General features: G+C 42.5%; 1 protein-coding gene across 1 annotated transcript in view; it reads right to left on the bottom strand.

Annotated features, from left to right (window-relative positions):
• LOC113408047 (B-cell scaffold protein with ankyrin repeats-like) overlaps positions 1-20,782 on the bottom strand; it is a 111,201-nt gene that overhangs the window by 55,673 nt on the left and 34,746 nt on the right. Inside the window, exons 2-3 of the mRNA XM_029913504.1 lie at positions 18,682-19,080; positions 8,130-8,195 (exon numbers count right to left, since the gene is read on the bottom strand). Of these exons, the coding sequence (XP_029769364.1) occupies positions 8,130-8,195; positions 18,682-19,080 (465 nt within the window). The remainder of the gene's footprint in view (positions 1-8,129; positions 8,196-18,681; positions 19,081-20,782) is intronic.

Genomic DNA, 20,782 nt, shown 5'->3' with positions numbered 1-20,782 from the left:
CTCTCGGATCCTTGCAACAATCTTGCTAAGACCTTCAGCAAACATGCCTAGGCAAAGTTATGGAGGAGCGGAGGCTGCCATAGACTTGTTGTCCCCCCCTTTAGACCACTGAGCCAGAATCTAAAAGCCAGTGTGAGTCTGGATGTTCAGTGACACAAAAGTTGTAGCGTCTGCCAGAGAGCCAACCCAGATAGAGCTGCTAACTGCCTATCACTTCAGCGTGAGCACCTTTTCTGTCAGGGTGAGATCCTTTAGCCATTCTTCACCAACAAGTATCCACAAGGCAGTGGATGATGCAGTTTAACATCATGCCCAGAACTAATCTCTTTATTTACTCAATACAGGTCCATTAGGTCAATGGTAAAAAGGCAAACTTGTAATATGAAACTGGAACAGTCTCTGTTGAATTATTCTGAATGTGTACAGATGCTCCCCAGGTTACGCAAACCCAATTTACGCAAATCCGCACTTACGGAAAAAGTTCCGTAAGCCTCTTTTTTTTTTTGGCGTAATTGTTGGGTACACGTTCCCAACTTACGCAAAATTCAACTTACACAAGGCATTCCGGAATGGAATGCTTGTGTAAGTCGGGGAGCATCTGTACTTTAATTTTAGGTAGCTCTAGTTTTTAGGTAAATTAATTAATGTCAGTTCAACAATGGTCTGAAGAACTCCATATAGCTTGAAAGCTTGTCTCTTTCACCAACAAAAGTTGGTCAAATAAAAGATATTACCTCTCCCACCTTCTCTTAGTTCAACAATGATGCATAAACATTTTCAACTGCATGGTTAAATGATTATTATAGCCAATATACCTGGAAGCCAGCAAGATTACTTCATTTTTTCCGACTCAGTTTATAAATTGCCATAATGGCTATGCAGGGAACTATAAGATCTCTTGAAAAAAAAAATTTTTTTAATATAGCTTGGTCTGTTTTCTTACATGGAATGAAAACACTGAAATGAAACAAAGTAAATATATAAGAATAGTTGTGAGTGACTAAAATCATTGAGTTGTTCAGACTATTTTGGCCTCAGAATTATTCAGCTTCACTTTCTATACCTTTGACTTAAATTGCTCATGAGAATTCTTTTATCAGATACAGGAATGAACCCTCATAAATTCACATTACTATGATTAGCATTCTATCACTGGATATTTTCCATCACTCCCAGGTACTAACAAATCAGTTGTTTTCACATCTGCTTGCAACTCATATTTCCCTAAAGGATTTCAGAGATCATATTGTTTTTCTATTTTCCAATGTACACTCTCACCTTTTCCCTTAAGGACTTACACAATTCACTTTAGTCAATCAGTTCTTATTGATTGTTAGGTCTCACTCATTCCCCATCTATCTTTGCTTTATTAGATACATGATTTGTTTTCTTTCCATTTGTCTTGTCAGCTACTTGCTGTTCTTTCCACTACTGTTGCCTCATAGTTCTCATTTAAGCTTTGTACTTTTGATCTGTTCACCTTTCATTTCAGCTAAAGCCTAAATTATCCTACTCTTAGCTTGTGCCTTTTCTATGACAGACTGTACACTTAAGAGAGAGAGTCCAACTTCCAGTGTGCCAGACTACCTCCTTTTAAATCCTTTCCTAAAAGTTAGGGTACGTCTACACTACGAGATTAATCCGAATTTAGATAATTCGAATTTGGGAAACAGATTGTATAACTTCGATTGTGCGCGGCCACACTAAGCACATTAATTCGGTTTTTAACCACATTAATTCGGTGGTGTGCGTCCATGTACCGGGGCTACCGTCGATTTCTGGAGCGTTGCACTGTGGGAAGCTATCCCATAGTTCCCGCAGTCTCCCCTGCCCATTGGAATTCTGGGTTGAGATCCCAGTGCCTGATGGGACCAAAACATTGTCGCTGGTGGTTCTGGGTACAGCCTCACCCCTCCCTCCCTCCCTCCCTCCCTGCATGAAAGCAACGGACGGCAGACAACCATTTCGCGCCTTTTTTCCTGGATGAACACTGCAGACTCCATACCACAGCAAGCATGGAGCCCGCTCAGCTCCAGACAGCAGTCATGAACATTGTAAACACCTCGCGCGTTCTCGTGGAGTTTATGCTGAGCCAGGACCAGAAAAACGAGGCGAGGAGGCAGCGGCGGCGGAAGCGCAGCGACCAGCGTGATGAGGACATGGACATGGACACGGACACAGAATTCTCTCAAACCACGGGCCCCGGTGCTTTGGAGATCATGTTGTTAATGGGGCAGATTCTAGCCATGGAACGCCGATTCTGGGCAAGGGAAACAAGCACAGACTGGTGGGACCGCATAGTGTTGCAGGTCTGGGACGATTCCCAGTGGCTGCGGAACTTTCGCATGCGTAAGGGCACTTTCATGGAACTTTGTGACTTGCTGTCCCCTGCCCTGAAACGCCAGAATACCAAGATGAGAGCAGCCCTCACAGTTGAGAAGCGAGTGGCGATAGCCCTGTGGAAGCTTGCAACGCCAGACAGCTACCGGTCAGTCGGGAATCAATTTGGAGTGGGCAAATCTACTGTGGGGGCTGCTGTGATGCAAGTAGCCAAAGCAATCATTGAGGTGCTGCTACGAAAGGTAGTGACTCTGGGAAATGTGCAGGTCATAGTGGATGGCTTTGCTGCAATGGGATTCCCTAACTGTGGTGGGGCAATAGATGGAACCCATATCCCTATCTTGGCACCGGAGCACCAGGGCAGCCAGTACGTAAACCGCAAGGGGTACTTTTCAATGGTGCTGCAAGCACTGGTGGATCACAAGGGACGTTTCACCAACATCAACGCGGGCTGGCCGGGAAGGGTTCATGATGCTCGCGTCTTCAGGAACACTATTCTGTTTAAAGGGCTGCAGCAAGGGACTTACTTCCCGGACCAGAAAATAACCGTTGGGGATGTTGAAATGCCAATAGTTATTCTTGGGGACCCAGCCTACCCCTTAATGCCATGGCTCATGAAGCCATACACAGGCAGCCTGGACAGGAGTCAGGAGCTGTTTAACTACAGGCTGAGCAAGTGCAGAATGGTGGTAGAATGTGCATTTGGCCGTTTAAAAGGTCGCTGGCGATCGCTACTGACTCGCTCTGACCTCAGCCAAAGGAATCTCCCCATTGTTATTTCTGCTTGCTGTGTGCTCCACAATCTCTGTGAGAGTAAGGGGGAGACCTTTATGGCAGGGTGGGAGGCTGAGGCAAATCGCCTGGCTGCTGATTACGCGCAGCCAGACACCAGGGAGATTAGAAGAGCACACCAGGAAGCAGTGTGCATCAGAGAAGCTTTAAAAACCAGTTTCATGACTGGCCAAGCTACAGTGTGAAATTTCTGTTTGTTTCTCCTTCATGAAAACCCGCCCCCTTTATTGACTCATTCTCTGTAAGTAACCCACCCTCCCCCTTCCCCCAGCTTGCTTTCAAACCAAATAAAGTCACTATCGTTTAAAAATCATTTATTCTTTATTCATAGATTATAAAAAGAGGGAGGGAACCTGGGTGGGGTTTGGGAGGAGGGAAGGAAAAGGCCACTAAAAAAAGGTTAAAAAAATGACAGCCTTTTGCTTGGGCTGTCCACTGGGGTGGAATGGGAAGGTGTACGGAGCCTCCCCCCCCCCCGCGTTCTTACACGTCTGGGTGACGAGGATATGGAACATGGTGAGGGGGGAGGGGGGTTATACAGGGGCTGTAGCGGCACTCTGTAATCCAGCTGCCGTTCCTGAAGCTCCACCAGACGCCGGAGCATGTCTGTTTGCTTTCGCAGTAGCCCCAGCGTTGCTTCCCGACTCCTCTGATCTTCCTGCCGCCACCTCTCATCTCGAGCGTCTCTCCTGTCCTCACGTTGGTCCCTCCTGTCCTCACGTTGGTCCCTCATGTCCTCACGTTGGTCCCTCCTGTCCTCACGGTCACTGGCTTCTTTCCTATACTTTGAAACCGTGTCCTTCCACTCATTCAGATTATCTCTGTCACTGCGGGTGGATTGCATGATTTCTGCAAACATCTCGTCTCGCGTCTTCTTCTTCCGACGCCTTATCTGTGCTAGCCTTCGGGATGGAGGAGGGAGGCTTGAAGAATTTGCAGCTGCATGAGGGAGGGAAAAAATGAGAGAATTTTTTAAAAAGATACATTTTGCAGAACAATGCTTATACTCTTTCACGGTGACCAACACTATTCACATTACATAGCACATGTGATTTTGCCTCTTAATATTGAGTGCCTGTGGCTTTGGTGTTAGAGATCACAGACGCAGGTCCGGGCAACAGAATTCAGCTTGCAGGCAGCCATGGTAAGCCACTATCTTTCGGCTTCTGCGCCCTCCTTTCCCACATAGCAAGCAAAGCCTGTTGACTGCTGCGGTTTTCCTGTTAACCTTCAGCAGCAGAAAACAAACTACCCCCCCCACCATCCAATTTTCTGGGATGATCGCTGTATCCCTCCCCCCACCGCGTGGCTGGTAACAGGGAAGATCCCTGCAGAAACCAAACTAACCCCCCCTCTCCACCCCCTCCCACCATGAATTCCCTGGGATGATCAATGTACCCCTCCCCCGACCGCGTGGCTGGTAACAGGGAAGATCCCTGCTAGCCAAACGCGAAAAGCTCTGGGCCAATCCCCCCTCCCCCCCGCCCCCCGCAGTCGCCTAACTGCAGGGAAGGATTTCTTTTCAGCCACAGGCAAACAGCCCAGTAGGAATGGCCACCTCTGTCCCCTTAATTAAATTCCCGTATTTCAACCAGGTTACCATGAGCGATATCACTCTCCTGAGGATTACACAGCAAGATAAAGAACGGATGTTGCTTGAATGCCAGCAAACACCGGGACCATACGCTGCCAGGCTTTGTCAGGCAATGATACCAGATTACTTGCTGCAAGCATGGCGTGGTCAAGTGTCCTACCATGGAGGACGGAATAAGGCTGCACTGCCCAGAAACCTTGTGGCAAGGCTTTTGGAGTACCTTCAGGAGAGCTTCATGGAGATGTCCCTGGAGGATTTCCGCTCCATCCCCAGACACATTAACAGACTTTTCCAGTAGCTGTACTGGCTGCGAATGCATCCCAAGTCCTCAGGGCAAAATAATCATTAAAAAACCTTGCTTTTAAAACAAGTTTTATATTTTAAAAGGTAAACTCACCTGAGGTCCCTTCCATGGGGTCGTGGTCTTGGATACTGGCTTGGGAGGGTTCGGAGGGTACTTCACTCAGGCTGAGAAAAAGCTCCTGGCTGTAGGGGAGAACGGAGTGCTGGGTGCTCTCCGCAAGCTCGTCCTCCTCCTCGTCCGCAGAATCCTCAGGTGTAGCTGAGATTATCCCTGCCTCGGAATCAACGGTCAGAGGTGGGGTAGTCGTGGCGGCCCCCCCTAGAATTTCATTTAGCTCGGCGTAGAAGCGGCATGTCCGCGGCTCTGACCCGGAGCGACCGTTTGCCTCCTTTGTTTTTTGATAGGCTTGTCTGAGCTCCTTCACTTTCACACGGCACTGATCTGAGTCCCTATTGTGGCCTCTCTCCATCATGTCCTTGGAGATTTTTTCAAAAGTTTTGGCATTTCGTCTCTTTGAACGAAGTTCTGCTAGCACTGAATCCTCTCCCCATATAGCAATCAGATCCAGTACCTCCCGAACGGTCCATGCTGGTGCTCTTTTTCGATTATCAGCCTGCATGGTTACCTGTGCTGATGAGCTATCTGTGGTCACCTGTGCTCTCCACGCTGGGCAAACAGGAAATGAAATTCAAATGGTCGCGGGGCTTTTCCTGTCTACCTGGCCAGTGCATCCGAGGTCAGATTGCTGTCCAGAGCGGTCAGTGGTGCACTGTGGGATAGCTCCCAGAGGCCAATAACATCAAATTGCGGCCACACTACCCCTAATTCGAATTTACAAAATCGATTTTGGCGCTACTCCGCTCGTCGGGGTGGAGTACAGAAATCGATTTTAAGCACCCTTTAATTCGAAGTAACTGGCTCCGTTGTGTGGACGGGTTAAGGATTAATTCGGATTAACGCAGCTAAATCCGAATTAAAGTCGTAGTGTAGACCAGGCCCAAGTTCTTTCATGATATCATCCCAGGTTTCTCTCTCAGATAATGTCTCCGCAACTACTTGTGTTTTAGCTGTTTATCCCAGAGATCATATTTGTCTAAGGTAAACTGGAAGCTCCTTGGCACCTATGTAGCACAGGCTTTATACAGTTTTGTGACTGGATAAGCTCCCTTTTTATTAGAGATAAGCAAAGCTACAAGATTCACGTTGCAACTGTCACCACTGAGCCAAACCATGCTGGTTAGTTTGTGAGGTTCACATACTTATTCAAGGGAACGACCAGCTGCCCCTTGACACCTTATCTTGACTGATTTCTGAGACACTGACATGTTAGTGGCCAAACATCCCATTCCCTCTTCCTTCTTGGGCCAGGTTCCCCAACCATGGATCTCCAGGGATGTCAAGTGGCTATTTCCTATTGCAACATCAAGGAGGAAACCCTGATCCCAAAAACCCTAAAGTGTGTTCAGAGGGCAGGAAGCAGCCTGTTCCCCAAACAAGAGAGGAGAAACTGGGAAACACTTTCATTGCAGCCGGCTTCTACACTGATTACAGGGGAAGCCTTATAAATTGCTTAGCAAGGTAACAGGAAACACTGGGGATTCCCAAGTGCCATACATTAGGGATTATACAACATCCTAGGTAACTCCCCAAGGATTTTTCTAGCTACCAAAGGGAGAATATGGCAGGATGAAGGCAGGCTTTAGCAGAGTCAGGGATCAAAGTAAGAGGGAGCACAGGGAAGTGCAGCTCCTAATTATTTTCTTCTCTTGGGTTGAGCGGGGAGATCAGCTCTCCCTCCTCACACCCCAGTCTATTCCTCCTCCTATCATGCCAGCAAGCTAGAGGTGTTTAGCCAGTATGTTCCCAGTATGTTTCCACTCCACATTAGCTCACTCAGATTCAGGGGATGAGGCAGTAACCTCAAAGAGACTGTACATCAGCCCAGTGTTCTGGACATATTGAACCAGTGACTTCAGAAAAGCCTTCTCCCTGACTTCAGACCAGCAAGACAGAGGGCCTTAGTCACCTCAGCGTTCCCTTTTTCTTGACATCAGCCCAGTCAGCTACAGGTGCCAAGACGGTGAATGACATCAGTGGCCTGCTGCTTGACATCAGACCAGGAAAATGGAGGTGTTGAGCTAGTGACATTACAGATACCTGTATCTTGACATGAGCCCAGCAAACCAGAAATGGTGAACTAGATACCTCACATATATGTGACCTAAATTCAGTCTAGCAAGTTAAAAATTCACAGCATCCTGTGCTCTGACATCATGCCAGCAAGGCAGAGCTGCTGATCCAGCAACCTCAGAGAAGCTCATACCTTGCCATGAGTCCAGCAAGATGGAGGTGCTAAGCCAGGAATTCCCAAAGACACTTAGTAATCTCACCAAAGCCTTTTCATCAGCCAGCAAGTTGATGGTGCCGAGCTAGTGACTTCACATAGTGGTGTGACTTGACATCAGCCCTGCAATAAACATTTACTGAAGAGGCCTTTAAGTAAGGGTTGGTAGTAGAGGGTATGCTATGTGGGAACTCTTTTGCTAAAAGCAGAGGGAAAATTCCACCTTCTCTTACTCTCCTAGGCTTAGGGGGGAATTTACTCTCCACGTTCCATCTCCTCCTGCTTCTTAGCACTGACTGATGAAATAAGCATTCATTAAGCAAATAATCTAGAATGGAAAGCACCAGGAGGAACTGGTACCTGGCTGGGGAGTTTATTGGGCTCCACGCCTACCTGCCTTTAAGTGAAGCAGCATTGACACTTGACAGGAGAAAAAGTACTGTACAAACTGGAAGACTCATATCAACCTCATTTCTTCCTCAGGAAGATCTTTCCCTCCCCACCAGCATGGAAGAGGGAGGTCCCTCCTCTGCCCTACACTACCTGGGGTGAGCAATGGTTCTGTCAGCTCCTTTTCCTCTTCTGGAACCCCATAGAGGGATGGGCGGGTGGATGTGTGAGTAACAAGACAGGTTCCTCTATGTAGTTCCACATTCTAGAAAGATTAGATCACTTCCTTTTGTGTCACACAAGATGTAAAGACACTTAACTCTATTTGCTCTATTTTCATGTAGTTTAGGGAATTTCAAACTCACCATCTGCAAGAACTGTTTCATAGATGCAAGACAGTGACTCCTCGGCTTCTTCATTCTGTGGTTCATCTAAGAAAAGAAAAATCCTTTAATGGATGACATCTCCCTGAAAACATCTTGAAATGGGCATCTCCCTGGCCAGTCTCCCACTGCTTCTTAAGTTGTTTAATTCTGTACTCTAGCAAGGACAGCTCTGATGATCACTGGTGGGATGAGAACTACTTTAGGAACAACTTACTTTGGGACAACTAGTTAATTCCAGGGCATTGGCAGTATATATTACAGATTTTTTTTAACTGAAGCTACAACAGAGGTTTTCTTCCTCAAAATATTGGACCCTGCTTGTTATTCAGCTACATTCCTCAACTTACATACTAGGAATGAGTAATGTATTAGATGTTAGTTAATTAGTAAAAAATTTTTTTACTATGTGGAATAGGTAATAAGATAGCATGAGTGAGAAAAGAAAACTATACTGGCACAGTTTATACTATGAAATGCAAAGCTTTGCCACTCTAAGCCCATATGGTCAGTGGTTCAGTCTTCACAGTCTCTACCTGTCACTTCAACCCCAACATTCTTCTGCACTCCGTCACCTCAATGAGTAGTGTAGCAGCTATGCTGCTGTAGGAGCCTGGCAGGGACAATACAAAGTTTGTTTCACAGTTTTATTATTCATTTGCAAATGAAAGTAAACTTTTGTGGGGAGGGTCTCCTTGCTTCTCCCTGCAGCAGGACAAGTCCTGAGGAAAATTTGGTAAAAGAAAAAAAATCAACGGCTGCTGGAGGGGAAAAAAGGAGGGTGGAAAATAAGACATTACTTAGATGCCACATGATGTAATCTCTCACTCAAAAATTAGGAAATGCCAGAATTAAGATTGCCTGTGTAACTTTAATTCAGCCCCCTTGTGCATGTGCATTAATTACAAAAATCACATATTATTTTTTCCATATGTCCTAGGAGGATGGACCTGCTCTGGAGGTGATTTGTGGCTGTGTAGTGAAGGAGGTTGTTGTCTGGAGGACCTCTGCCTCATTTGTTACAGAAGTTGGAAGGTGTGCGGTGAGTGAGGCTCGGGATTGCAAAAAGAGAAAGAATAGTCTCATGGTTAAGGTCTTGTGGCTAAGGCAGTTGAATGCTGTTCAGAAGAATTGGATTCTATCCAGAGCGGGATGAAATTTTTCTACCAAAATTTTTTGGCAAAAAAAAAATGCAGATTCAGTGATCCCCAAACATTTAATGAATTCCTGTCAGTTTTGCCAAAGTGTTTGTGTAGAAACAACAAAAATATTCTGAGAAAAAAATCAAAACATTTTGATTTGACCTTTTAAAACAAAACATTTCAATTTTTCAGTTCAAAAAGCCTTTTCATTTCAAAATTTCCTTTAATTTATTTTATAACAAATCAAAAATGTTTTAAAATGCTCAAAATCTAAAACTAAATGTTTCATATTGGGTCAAAAAGAACATTTTGTATGACCCAAAAAGTATTTTATTTTTCAACTTCTCGAAACTGCCAATGAAGCAAAAAAATAAATAAATCAGTTATTTGCTTAGCTCTAATTCTATTCCTGCCTCTACCACAGAGTTCCTATGAGATACTAGGCAAATCACTTAAACCAAGCTTTTCAGAGATGGTCAACTAATTGTGTGTTCCTCATTTGGTGGGTACCCAACCTAAGATCCTGGGGTCCAATTTGCAGAAATGCTGGGCACATAGACGCCAACTTTCCCCGGTGCCGGTGGGTGCTCGCGCCCGCCCTGACACCACCCTTAATTCTGGCATTTCCTACTTTTGATTTGCCTAACTCTGTAACCTTAATAATGTGCTTTTAACACAGGGTGTGTGGGGAGGGGAGTGGTTGTGTGTGTAACAGTAATTTCACTGACGACTAAGTGAAATTCTCTTCTCAGTTACACCAGTACTTTGGTATCCTAAAGGTTGATTGTCTTTAGTATTATCTTAAGCACCCATGACAACTTTTTCATTCAATGAAACATAATGACATTTATTTTTCCTAATTTCCCCATGAAGACTACAAATGATGCTTAAAGTTGCAGTCAAAATAGTGTGCCAAAAAGTACACAAAGAATGCATTTCAAATGTTCTTCTGAGCTAATTAATTCTTAGCTAATTAATAAAAATGATTAAAATATAATACAGAAAAATGTCAGTGGTATCTTACAAGGAGGATACACACCACCATTTTATAGCCCTAGATTATATAACCTTCCAAAATACTTGCTGGAAATCTTAAGCCCCTGCTATTTGGAAGATTTAAAAAACCTCTCAGGTCTGTAATTAAATATTAACTAATGGCTGTCCTCCTTTACACTATACAGTTCATTTCTAAATGCAAACAAACTTGGACTTAGAGGGAAAATAATCATAAAACCACTAATTAATTTAAAAAGTAAGAAATGCATAAACCCATATAAAGAGCAGTTAGTAAACTAAATCTGTTCATTAGATTTAGTGCATACAGTATAAGACAGCAACATTTAATTTTCTATTCATTTGAGATATATCATCAGTAAAACTCTTTATAAACTTGTCCTATTAGCTGAGAAATTTTTTTTAAGATGTCAGTGTATTCACTTTACCAGGTGTAAGCAGTTTTCATCCAATTAGTGTCTGAAAGAAGAGGAAAACATTGCATACTCTATACATACTTCATTATCCAAGGGCACAGGTCATCACAAATGGTTAGACACATCAAAACTCAAACTGCCAAAAAAGTTACAGAAATCTGATTATATGATGAGGAAAGGCCTCTGGCTTTTTCAGGATTAAGAAAAGAAGGGGGAAGTCAAGAAGTTTAATTAGCAAGAGACTGGCAGTCTCGGGAACTGGGTTATTGGCTATAGAGGTTTTTACCTCCAGCTCAATTCCAGTCCTTGTTAGAAACATCCATAAAAATTATCATGCCCCACATGAAATGAGTCAGTAATAGTGAGCAAGACAATATCCACATCACAAATATAATGCCACCATCACAGTGGCACCCTTGTAATCAGTCTGCGAAGCTAAAGTTTGACATATCATGGAGATGAACATCTCCGGAAGTCCTAGGAGTTGTCCCCTCAGAATAGTTCTGAGATATATTGGCAGGGCAAAATGGAAAAGCTTACTGTGTGAGTCTGTGGATGAAGAGAGGACTTCAGTTCTCCAAAAGCCCCTTCCACTCACCCAGTTTGTTTTTGTTTTAAAACAGAACATTTAATTGGCATTTGAGACATTGCTCACTGAGTACGTTTCATTGACTTAAATCGCGTAGAGTGGGGTCCACAAGAAAGGTCAGCATTTCCCCAAGGCCTAGTTCCATTCAGACAAAGGGGCTCTCTCACTGTGGATCCTTTTTAGTTGAAGTTTAGTATCATTTAGCATTTCAGTTTGGGGGGTTTGTTTTTTTGTTTTTTGATAGACTGCTTGCTATTGTCAACGTGGTGAAATCCTGGCCCCAGTGAAGTCAATGGCAAAACTCCTATTGACTTCACTGGGGCCAGGATTTCACCCCCTTGTTAAAAATTATTTAGCACTAGTAGCCTGCTGTTTGCTTAAGAAAGTTCACATTTTTATTAATTATTTATAGTCCAGCACTGGTGTGAATTGGTCTTTGTAGTCAAATAAGATGATTTATAATGTTATGAAGGGTCTACATAATACATGTCATAGTGGATTCAAAATGCTCAGTAGAACAGGTATTTGAGCATTTGGGACAAATTTATCCCTGGTGCAATTCCAGTGAAATCAGTGTCTTTACACCAGCAATAAATGAATGTTACCCTTTTTATATCAGGAAACTGATACAACAACAGGTTCAGTAGAAATATAGGGGTTTAATTCTTTTTCCTCTGCCCTGAGAAAGTGTAGTAAGCAACGAACTTGAATTTGGTGTGAATCTTTGCCTATTTTAAGCTCTATTTGCCTCAGCTTGTTTGCATTTTGGACTACTACTTATATGACAACTATAAATTTGCAATACTGCAGTGTTTCAGAGCTGCACCCTGTTAATTGATGCAAAAGCAGTTTTTCTAATGTTCTTTACACGGACAACGTGTGTGGTAGTATACTCATTACATTTTAGTCAAGGATTAGAAGTCAATGGCATATTGTTGTCTCAGGCAGAAGATATGTATTCATTTTGTGAGGTTCACTGACTAAGCCAATGGAGACTATGGGTCCAATTTTCAACCTTGATCACTGCTGTCAGCCAGCTCTCAGCCTAGGCTCAGCTGTCATCTCTTTACATCTCTTGTGCTGGGTCACCTCTGGAACCCCAGCACCTGCCAAGTTGACGGTTCCCCCACAGGAGCTGAGCTCACTCTCGGGGTCCTTTCTGAGTCCAAATACCTCCAGTCCCTGGCACTGCTCCTTAGGTCCAGCTACAGGACACTGTCAAAGAGCAGACTTCCAGAGCACCTCTCTCAGGGCTGCAGTGCCTGTCTGTCTACCCTAAACAAGAGAGGAAAAAGGGGAGTCTACTCTCTGCCTCAGCCTAGACTTGCTAGTACCCTCTCCTCTTAGGCAACTGCTCTGTGGCCAGCTTCACCTTTTTTAAGCTCCCCTTCTCCAGGTAGCGCATGCTCTGCAGGTGTGCCTAATTGGCACTGCCTGAGTGCAGGAATGGTTGTTAGACTTGCTGTCATTGGGATAGGGGCATGTCTGATCACAGTCACCTAATTTCTCGTTTAGGTATCTATGGGGCTGATGTAAGTGGCTAAATATAGATTTAGGCATCATTATTTAAGTGCTCAATTTTAAATAAATGGATTTCTCCTGTGTCATGAAAAAAAGGGCCCTCTTTTTCTTTGGGAACAGGCTGGTAGGAGAAGAGAAAAGGACTGCAGTGTTTATTTTTGTCAACACCATCAAATAAAATAGAGCCATTAAAGAGAGTGCTAGATGCTAAGATTCCCAAGTCCTAGATAGATTCAAAGTCCTACCAAACAGTCTCCTAAAATAATAAGCTCATTTTAGAAACATTAACAGAGAGGTATCTATAGAGCGTAAAATTTTCAAAATCTACCCTCCCTTTTTGCATCTGCAAGATGAGGACAGAAATAACTGCAGAAACAATTTAAGGCATTTAGAGATCTAAGTATCTAACTGCACATGCAAATCAATTACCGTACTTAGTCGCAGAATCTGTCTAAACTGTGCCTACAAATGATTGCGGGAATAAAACCAGAGGCCCAATTAAGTCTAGGCTGAAAAACCAGGCCAATAGGATCTCTTTCTTAATGAATATATAATAGTAACCATAATTTCTAGGCGAAAGTACGTGCCTAGAATCTTGGCTGTCTGCAGTGTCACATTGACTGCTACTCTAGAGTGGTGAGAAGGGGAGGGGGGAAGAGAGGAGGGGGAAAGGCATAGAGTAAAACACAGTGTTGAACTGTACTTTCATCAATATTAAGAAAAGTTGAGGCAAAGAAAAGTCAAAATACTAAATTAATAGAGTCACTTTGCATTAAAATTGAACACACAGTTATATAGAAGAGTAAATAGAATCTTAGTTGCTAGCTTGGGAAAATACAACCTCCTAACTTTTCTGTACAGCCTATATTTCTAATGACAAGTATTCAGGCAGTTAAAAAACCAGAAGAAAAGGTTTAATTGAGCTGCTCAAGAGAACATCACTGTAAAAATGCTCACACCTTTTAAGAAGTCTTGCTATGCCAATCTCTTAACAGCAAAAATATTTGCATTCTTCCTAGCACTAAATAGGAACATAGTAAAACCTGCCACCATCCAGGAAACATATGTTACAAAGCATAATCTCTGAGTCTCAGTTCCTCATTTGCTCCCCCTATGTATGCTCTCAACCACAGACAGCAAACCCTCCTGATTTTATGTTTTCTTTGAATCATGCTATGCTGTGAACTGGATCTCTAGGGGGTACATTATCTAACTATCAACTAACACCTTTATTTGAAGTGTGCATGTTAATTAGTATTATTTATTTGGCTAGCACAATAAGATTACACAGCTGGAGAGCAATGCCAAAGGGTTGAAGTTGGCACAATATGGTGTGGTAAAGGATATTTCAGCCAAATGAAGAGATATGGAGCTGGATTTCTTGGTCCATTCTATCCACTTCATGCTGCTCAGACAGCACAAAGAGAATAGAGTCCCGCTGGAAATTAACTAGCAGAGAATCCCCTTGCCCAGAACTCCCTCCAGGCGTAAAGCCAGAAAACCCTGCTTCTGTGCCAGCCACCCACTCTGACGTAGTGGCACGGCAGGGCAGAGTTTGTTAACACCTAATCTACATTGATGTCTGAGAGATTGTAAACCAGTGATATAAATCAGAACAGACCCTCTTCTGTTCTATCTAATGCCTGGACTAGCCCAGTACTGAATCATGGAGCCAAAACCAGCTGCCAAATGGCCTCCTGTGCCCTGCAATGAATGGAACTCAGGGGCAGAGAACTGATGCTGTGGTGTCAGGTAGTTAATACTGAAATGTGCCGTGGAATACATGGGTTTTAAGGAGAAGAATGGGAGAGTTTTATGAATATTGATTAGGAGGCATAAGAGGTAGTGTGCAAGGTGGTACAAATGTGCAGAGTGAACAAATTAGCAGCAATGAATAATGTTATGAGAAAATGGAAAAGGAAGGAGTAAAATATATATAATTTTGTGTTCTGTTTGGTCACTACGTCAAAAGTTGTTGCAGAAACAGAGGGGATCAGAGATAGGTGATGAAAATACGAACATAAGAATGGCCATACTGGGTCACACCAAAGGTCCATCTAGCCCAGTATCCTGTCTTCCGACAGTGGTCACTGTCAGGTGCCCCAGAGGGAATGAACAGAACAGGTAATCACCATGTGATCCATCCCCGTCGCCCATTCCCAGCTTCTGGCAAACAGAGGCTAGGGACACCATCCCTGCCCATCCTGGCTAATAGCCATTGATGAACTATCCTCCATGAATTTATCTAGTTCTTTTTTGAACCCTGTTATAGTCTTGGCCTTCACAACATCCTCTGGCAAAGAGTTCCACAGATTGACTGTGCGTTGTGTGAAGATTAAAATGAGATGTGGGTAGGCTGACCAGATGTCCCGATTTTATAGGGACAGTCCCACTATTTGGAGCTTTGTCTTATATAGGCACCAACTGCCCCCGCCCCCCATCCCCGTCCTGATTTTCACACTTGCTGTCTGGTTACCCTAGGTGTGGGCAGGCTACCACATGAAGAGAGACTGAAAACCTTGAAAGTATTTAGCTTAGTGAAGAGTAAGAGGAGACATGATGGAGGCATACAAAACATTGGTATACAAAAGGTAAATCAAATGTATCACTTGTCCTTTCATTAAAAAGCAACAAATTTAAAACTGATAAAAGGAAAAAAAGGTTTTACAACATCCGTAAAATAATCTGTGAAAAATCACTGCAGGATTCTAAATAAAAGATTAACATGGATAATGCAAACATCCACAACTACATTAGACAGATGTAACCAATATAAGAGATGTACATCTTTACACTTCAGGGCATACCACTAACTGATACAGATTAGGAAGAACCTTTCATTGTAAATCAAGTGATTTTCATATTTGTCCACTACAGCATTTTTTTTTTTTTGCACCTTCCACTGAAGCAGTTGATACTGGCCACTATTAGAGACAGGATATTGTGGGTGCCTTGTCACTTTACGTTGTCATATTCTGCAATCTGACACTGTAAAAAAAATGCTTTGTGACAACTGACCAAAATGAAGAAACACCTTTCTTCTAAGAAACTATATTTGTTTTTTTAATAAATGTTTGCAGTTTCCTGTTTGTAGTTTCCACTGATGTGGAAGTACAGTCCCTGTGCTAAATTCTCCTCTTAGCTATTCTGGTGTGATCCCATTGATTTAATTCCCATGAATGACGAGGTTACTGAGCCGAAGAGCTCTCTCCCATTTAATAGTCAAGCATCAGTAATGCACTGTAGGAAGGTGCAGAACTTTTCTGATGACTCCTTCTGAAAGCCAATTTGGGTGACTCTGATTAGCTTTACTCCAGAACATAAAAGGAAAGAGAGGCCTTGAGGGAAATGTAGGAGCTCCTAGAGCAGAGGTGGCCAAACTTACTGATCCTCCAAGCCGCATATGATAATCTTCAGAAGTTCAATAGCCAGGCGCACCTGCTCGGGGCTTCTGCCCTGTGATAGGGTGGTGGGGCGCCTGCCAGGGCCTGGGCCTTCAGCAAGAGGGTAGATGCCTCGTGCAGGGCTGAGGCGCCTAGACCCCCGCCCACTGGGCAGAAGGCCCTAGTCCCACCACCCTGCCACAGGGCAGAAGTCCCAAGTTCTCCCACTTCCCCTCACCCCAATCTGGCAGGTGGAGGGGGGGGCCTCCACAAGCTGCACTTTTACTGTAAAAGAGCCACATGTGGCTTGTGAGATGCAGTTTGGCTACCCCTGTCCTACAGGGAGAAATATTAATCGTCAGGAAATGTGCAGAAAGAAGCTTATGCAGAGGAGGGGATCTAGGACTTCTCTTTGTAAGTACAGTCATGTCCGTTCACTTGGGTCCCAGCATGCTTTCAGTTACACACCAGTGTTACTGCAGAGTAAATCCATGTTCATGTAATTAAAGACTGTGGGTCTACTTCTCCACACCACTGCCATAGTTTTATACTGGTGCAACTCCACTTCATGACAGCACTTTGGTGGAGTAGCTCTAGCATAAGACTGGGACAAGGGAGTGAGGAAAAAAATCAGACGCTATGATTTAATTCATATTCCCTGACTTTTGAGTACTTCATTTTCCAACCTTCAAATGTTTAATGTCAAGTTTTTGATGGACTTTCCTTCCTTTTTTTTTTTTTTGAAAGTAAAAGAAAAGAAACTCTGGTGTGGAGCTACTTGCTAGATAGCAGCACAACATTCTACCCTGCACATAATGTGCAGTTTCTGAGGTCAAGGCTCATGTCCTGCTTCACTGATTATGCACTTTGCACGCTGAATGAAAGTTTTCGAACAGCAGCTGTAACAAAAAACTAACTTATATGGGGGCAAGAGTGTGTGTGAGTAGTATAACCACACAAAACAGAAGGAGTTTGGGAGCAGACAGAGGACTGAGAGGCTATGAAAAAACAGCAGCAGCAAATGCCTATCAGGAGTGCATATTGGGTGATGTGTGTGGAGCCTGTGATAATATTACTGGAGTGGCCTCCCCAAATTGATTGCGATACAGTCTTCCTACAAAACTGACTACAGATGGTGCTAGGTACAAAGTGACTCCTCAGTTCCATTTCTACAGCACAGTAAAGTACGAGCAAATGAATTTCAACCCTGTGCAATGGGCCAGCACAAGACCTATTTACTACGTACGCTCTAAGGCTAGGTCTACACTACAGCGGTGTTCCGACCTAAGATACGCAACTTCACCTACGTGAATACCGTAGCTGAAGTTGCGTATTTTAGGTCGGCTTACCTGGTGGTGAGGACGGGGGAAAGCCGACCGCTGCCGCGCTGCCGCCGACTCCGCTACCGCCTCTTGTCGAGGTGGATTTCCGGAGTCGACGGCAGAGCGATCAGGGATCGATTTTACCGCGTCCTCACGAGACGCGGTAAGTCGATCCCCGATAAACCGATTGCTACCCGCCGGATCGGCGGGTAGTGAAGACGTAGCCTTAAAATAACTCTTATGTTGACCTCCTGCTCAGTGCTGATCTGCCTCAGCAGCCATATAACAAACATATACAGGATGCAATTCTATTTCACAGAAACTTCTTGTTTCAGCTGGTGCAGAAGATTAGCATACTGTTTCAGCTTGTGTGTGCATTGGAGAAAAAAAGAATGACTGAAGCGAGCCCAAACTTTGTGGCTGGCATATTTTCCATATTAGCACATTGCCTAGGAAGTTCTGACCTAAGAAATCAAGACAATTTGAAAGTTATGACAGGTTTCAGAGGGGTAGCCATGTTAATCTGTATCAGTAAAAACAACGAGGAGTCCTTGTGGCAGCTTAGAGACTAACAAATTTATCTGGGCATAAGCTTTCGTGGGATATAACCCACTTCATCAGATGTATGGAGTGGAAAAATAATTTTCCCTCTGTTGATACTCACACCTTCTTGTCAACTGCTGGGAATGGGCCACATTCACCCTAATTGAATTGGCCTCATTAGCACTGACCCCCCACTTGGTAAGGCAACTCCCATCTTTTCATGTGCTGTATATTTATTCCTGCTTACTGTATTTTCCACTCCATGCATCTGATGAAGTGGATTATATCCCACAAAAGCTTATGCCCAAATAAATTTGTTAGTCTCTAAGGTGCCACAAGGACTCCTCGTTGTTTTTACTGAAAGTTATGAGACATGCATACACATTTTTCAGCCATTAGATTGATATAATTATCTGAACCCAGGGGTCAGAGAAACAAGAGTATATCATCCCTTTAAGCTCACCAGATAGCTTCTGAAGAACATTCACTGAAGTGTTAGACTTTCCAAAGTTGCATACTCCTTACTCTGGATCTAAGAGTAGGATAACTTTAATCATAATTAAGTGACAAATATATCATCAGCAGGATTAAAATTTAAAATTACCTTGTTGAATAACACCAGCAACAATGGAGAGATATTCCTCGGGATCCTGATCGGTGGAGATCTCTTGGCTTCTTTGGTCTAAGGTCAGTATCTCATGTAGAACGTCTGAGTTCTCCACCCCACAAAGTAGAATCACTACCCTACCTGGAGGCTCAAGGACCCTGTCCAAGAAATATCTTCTCTTTTGATCCAGGCATTTTAGAAGTCCATTTGATAGTATGAGCAGTTTACATCTATAACAGGATAGAGAGTGTGACCCCAGATGCTGAAAAGATAAAGTCTCTAGGTTGTAAAGTAAGATTCCTTCTTCCTTTATAATGTGTTTGAAAAGCGATTTTAAATACAGAGCCCATTCTTCTGCCTCTTCTTCATAAATCACCAGAATGTCCTTTGTATTTTCTGTAGGAAAGAAAACATTTTTAACCTCCATTTTATCTAATATCCACAGCTAGCATTTTAGATTTTTTCTCTTTGTAATCTGAAACAGAATGGTAGAGATAGAAAATTGGATTTTCAACTGTTTGCAGAAAAAATTGAAATTTATGTTCCAAACCAGAACATAAATATTTTTGAAATTTCCTGTGGAATAGAAATTCTGATAAAATATCCCTTTTGAAAATTTTGTTTAGGAAAATTTTTGAAATTGTTTCAAAACAAAATATGTTTAATGTTTTCCTTTTCATAGTATTTATTGTCTTTATGTTTCATTATGTCTCATTAGCTGTAGTAGTAATGCATCTCACATATCATGTCATATTATGCAGACAAAGTATAATATTCAAAACAATTACTTTCTTATTTTTATTGTATTTTATTTACAAAAAAAATATTGGTGCAGCTGCTACTTAATACAGATTAAAGCACCTTATTTTGTTGTTGAAAATGTCTCTTGTTTGTGATGTAATGAAGTAGTTTGACACTTTCAATAAGAAAATAATTGTTAAAGTGTCAAACTGTTTAATTACAACTTGAACAGGAGACACTAATCTAGAAAATAAGGAAGTGTTTTGATCTAAAAAGAAATAGAATACTTTGAGTATATTCTGTCCTCATAATATGACATACCACATTATGACATGACTTGACATAGATGATTCGTATGTCATTTTATGCACTACAACAATTGACGTGTTGGGAACTGGGTTGGTTGTTTTTTCTATATATTTATTTTAAAATATTGATGTAAATGCTAATCTAATAAAACTGGGAATAGTTCAGCATCTGGCAAGTTGCTGCAGCTAGAGAAACAAAAGGAAATGTCAAATAAAGTAGGTAACGGCACACCCATGATGCTGACATTATAGGTGATAGGATGCCATTGACACCACTGATATATTGATCAACAACAGTATACAGCAAAATACAATATGACATCAAATGAATTAATACAGTTCTATCCCTTTAAGCTCTTTTATGTTGTAAGGATTATAGAAATATATTCTAATAGCAATTGTCACAAAGTTAATCACAGCTGGTTCTAAGCAACAGCATCCACAGACTACATAGTTTTAGCTTAGTAATACAGGTTCGTATGCTATGGATCATATTCGACACTCAGTTATAATGATGTAAGTCTGAAGTAACAACACTGACGAAATTACACCTGCTTTATGCCATTTTAAGTGTGAACAGAATTTGGCCCAACATATTTGATAATTATATTAATTTAAAAGCTCCGGTTTTAGATTTCTCTTAATAGAAAGCACCAAATGAACAGAAAGTTCATTTCTATCCCACTATACACTAGTTATTTTGATTTTTTAAAATACTGTAAACAAACAAAGCTTAGCAATGGGAGCTGCATAGCTCTTATAGACATATAAACACATACCACACAACAGCACACACCAACAATAAATACTAACCAATTACAGAATTAAAAATTCATAAATCAAACATCCTCTGTCATTTATATAATATATTACATGTACAGAAGAACAGTGGCATAAGTACATGAACCTTTGTGCAAGAAACGATGCTTATGTAATGAAGATTTTCTGCAGAGTCTATTCAGGTCAAATCCTAAGGTCTAACTTGGGTAATTATAGGGCCCCATCACCATAGTTACTGAGCACCTCACAATCTTTATTATATATACTCA

Source organism: Terrapene carolina, unplaced genomic scaffold (genome assembly GCF_002925995.2).
Source record: "Terrapene carolina triunguis isolate 2854851 unplaced genomic scaffold, T_m_triunguis-2.0 Scaffold706, whole genome shotgun sequence".
Taxonomy (NCBI): domain Eukaryota; kingdom Metazoa; phylum Chordata; order Testudines; family Emydidae; genus Terrapene; species Terrapene triunguis.
Note: the sequence above shows the minus strand (reverse complement) of the source record. Positions and strands in the feature narration are given on the sequence as shown.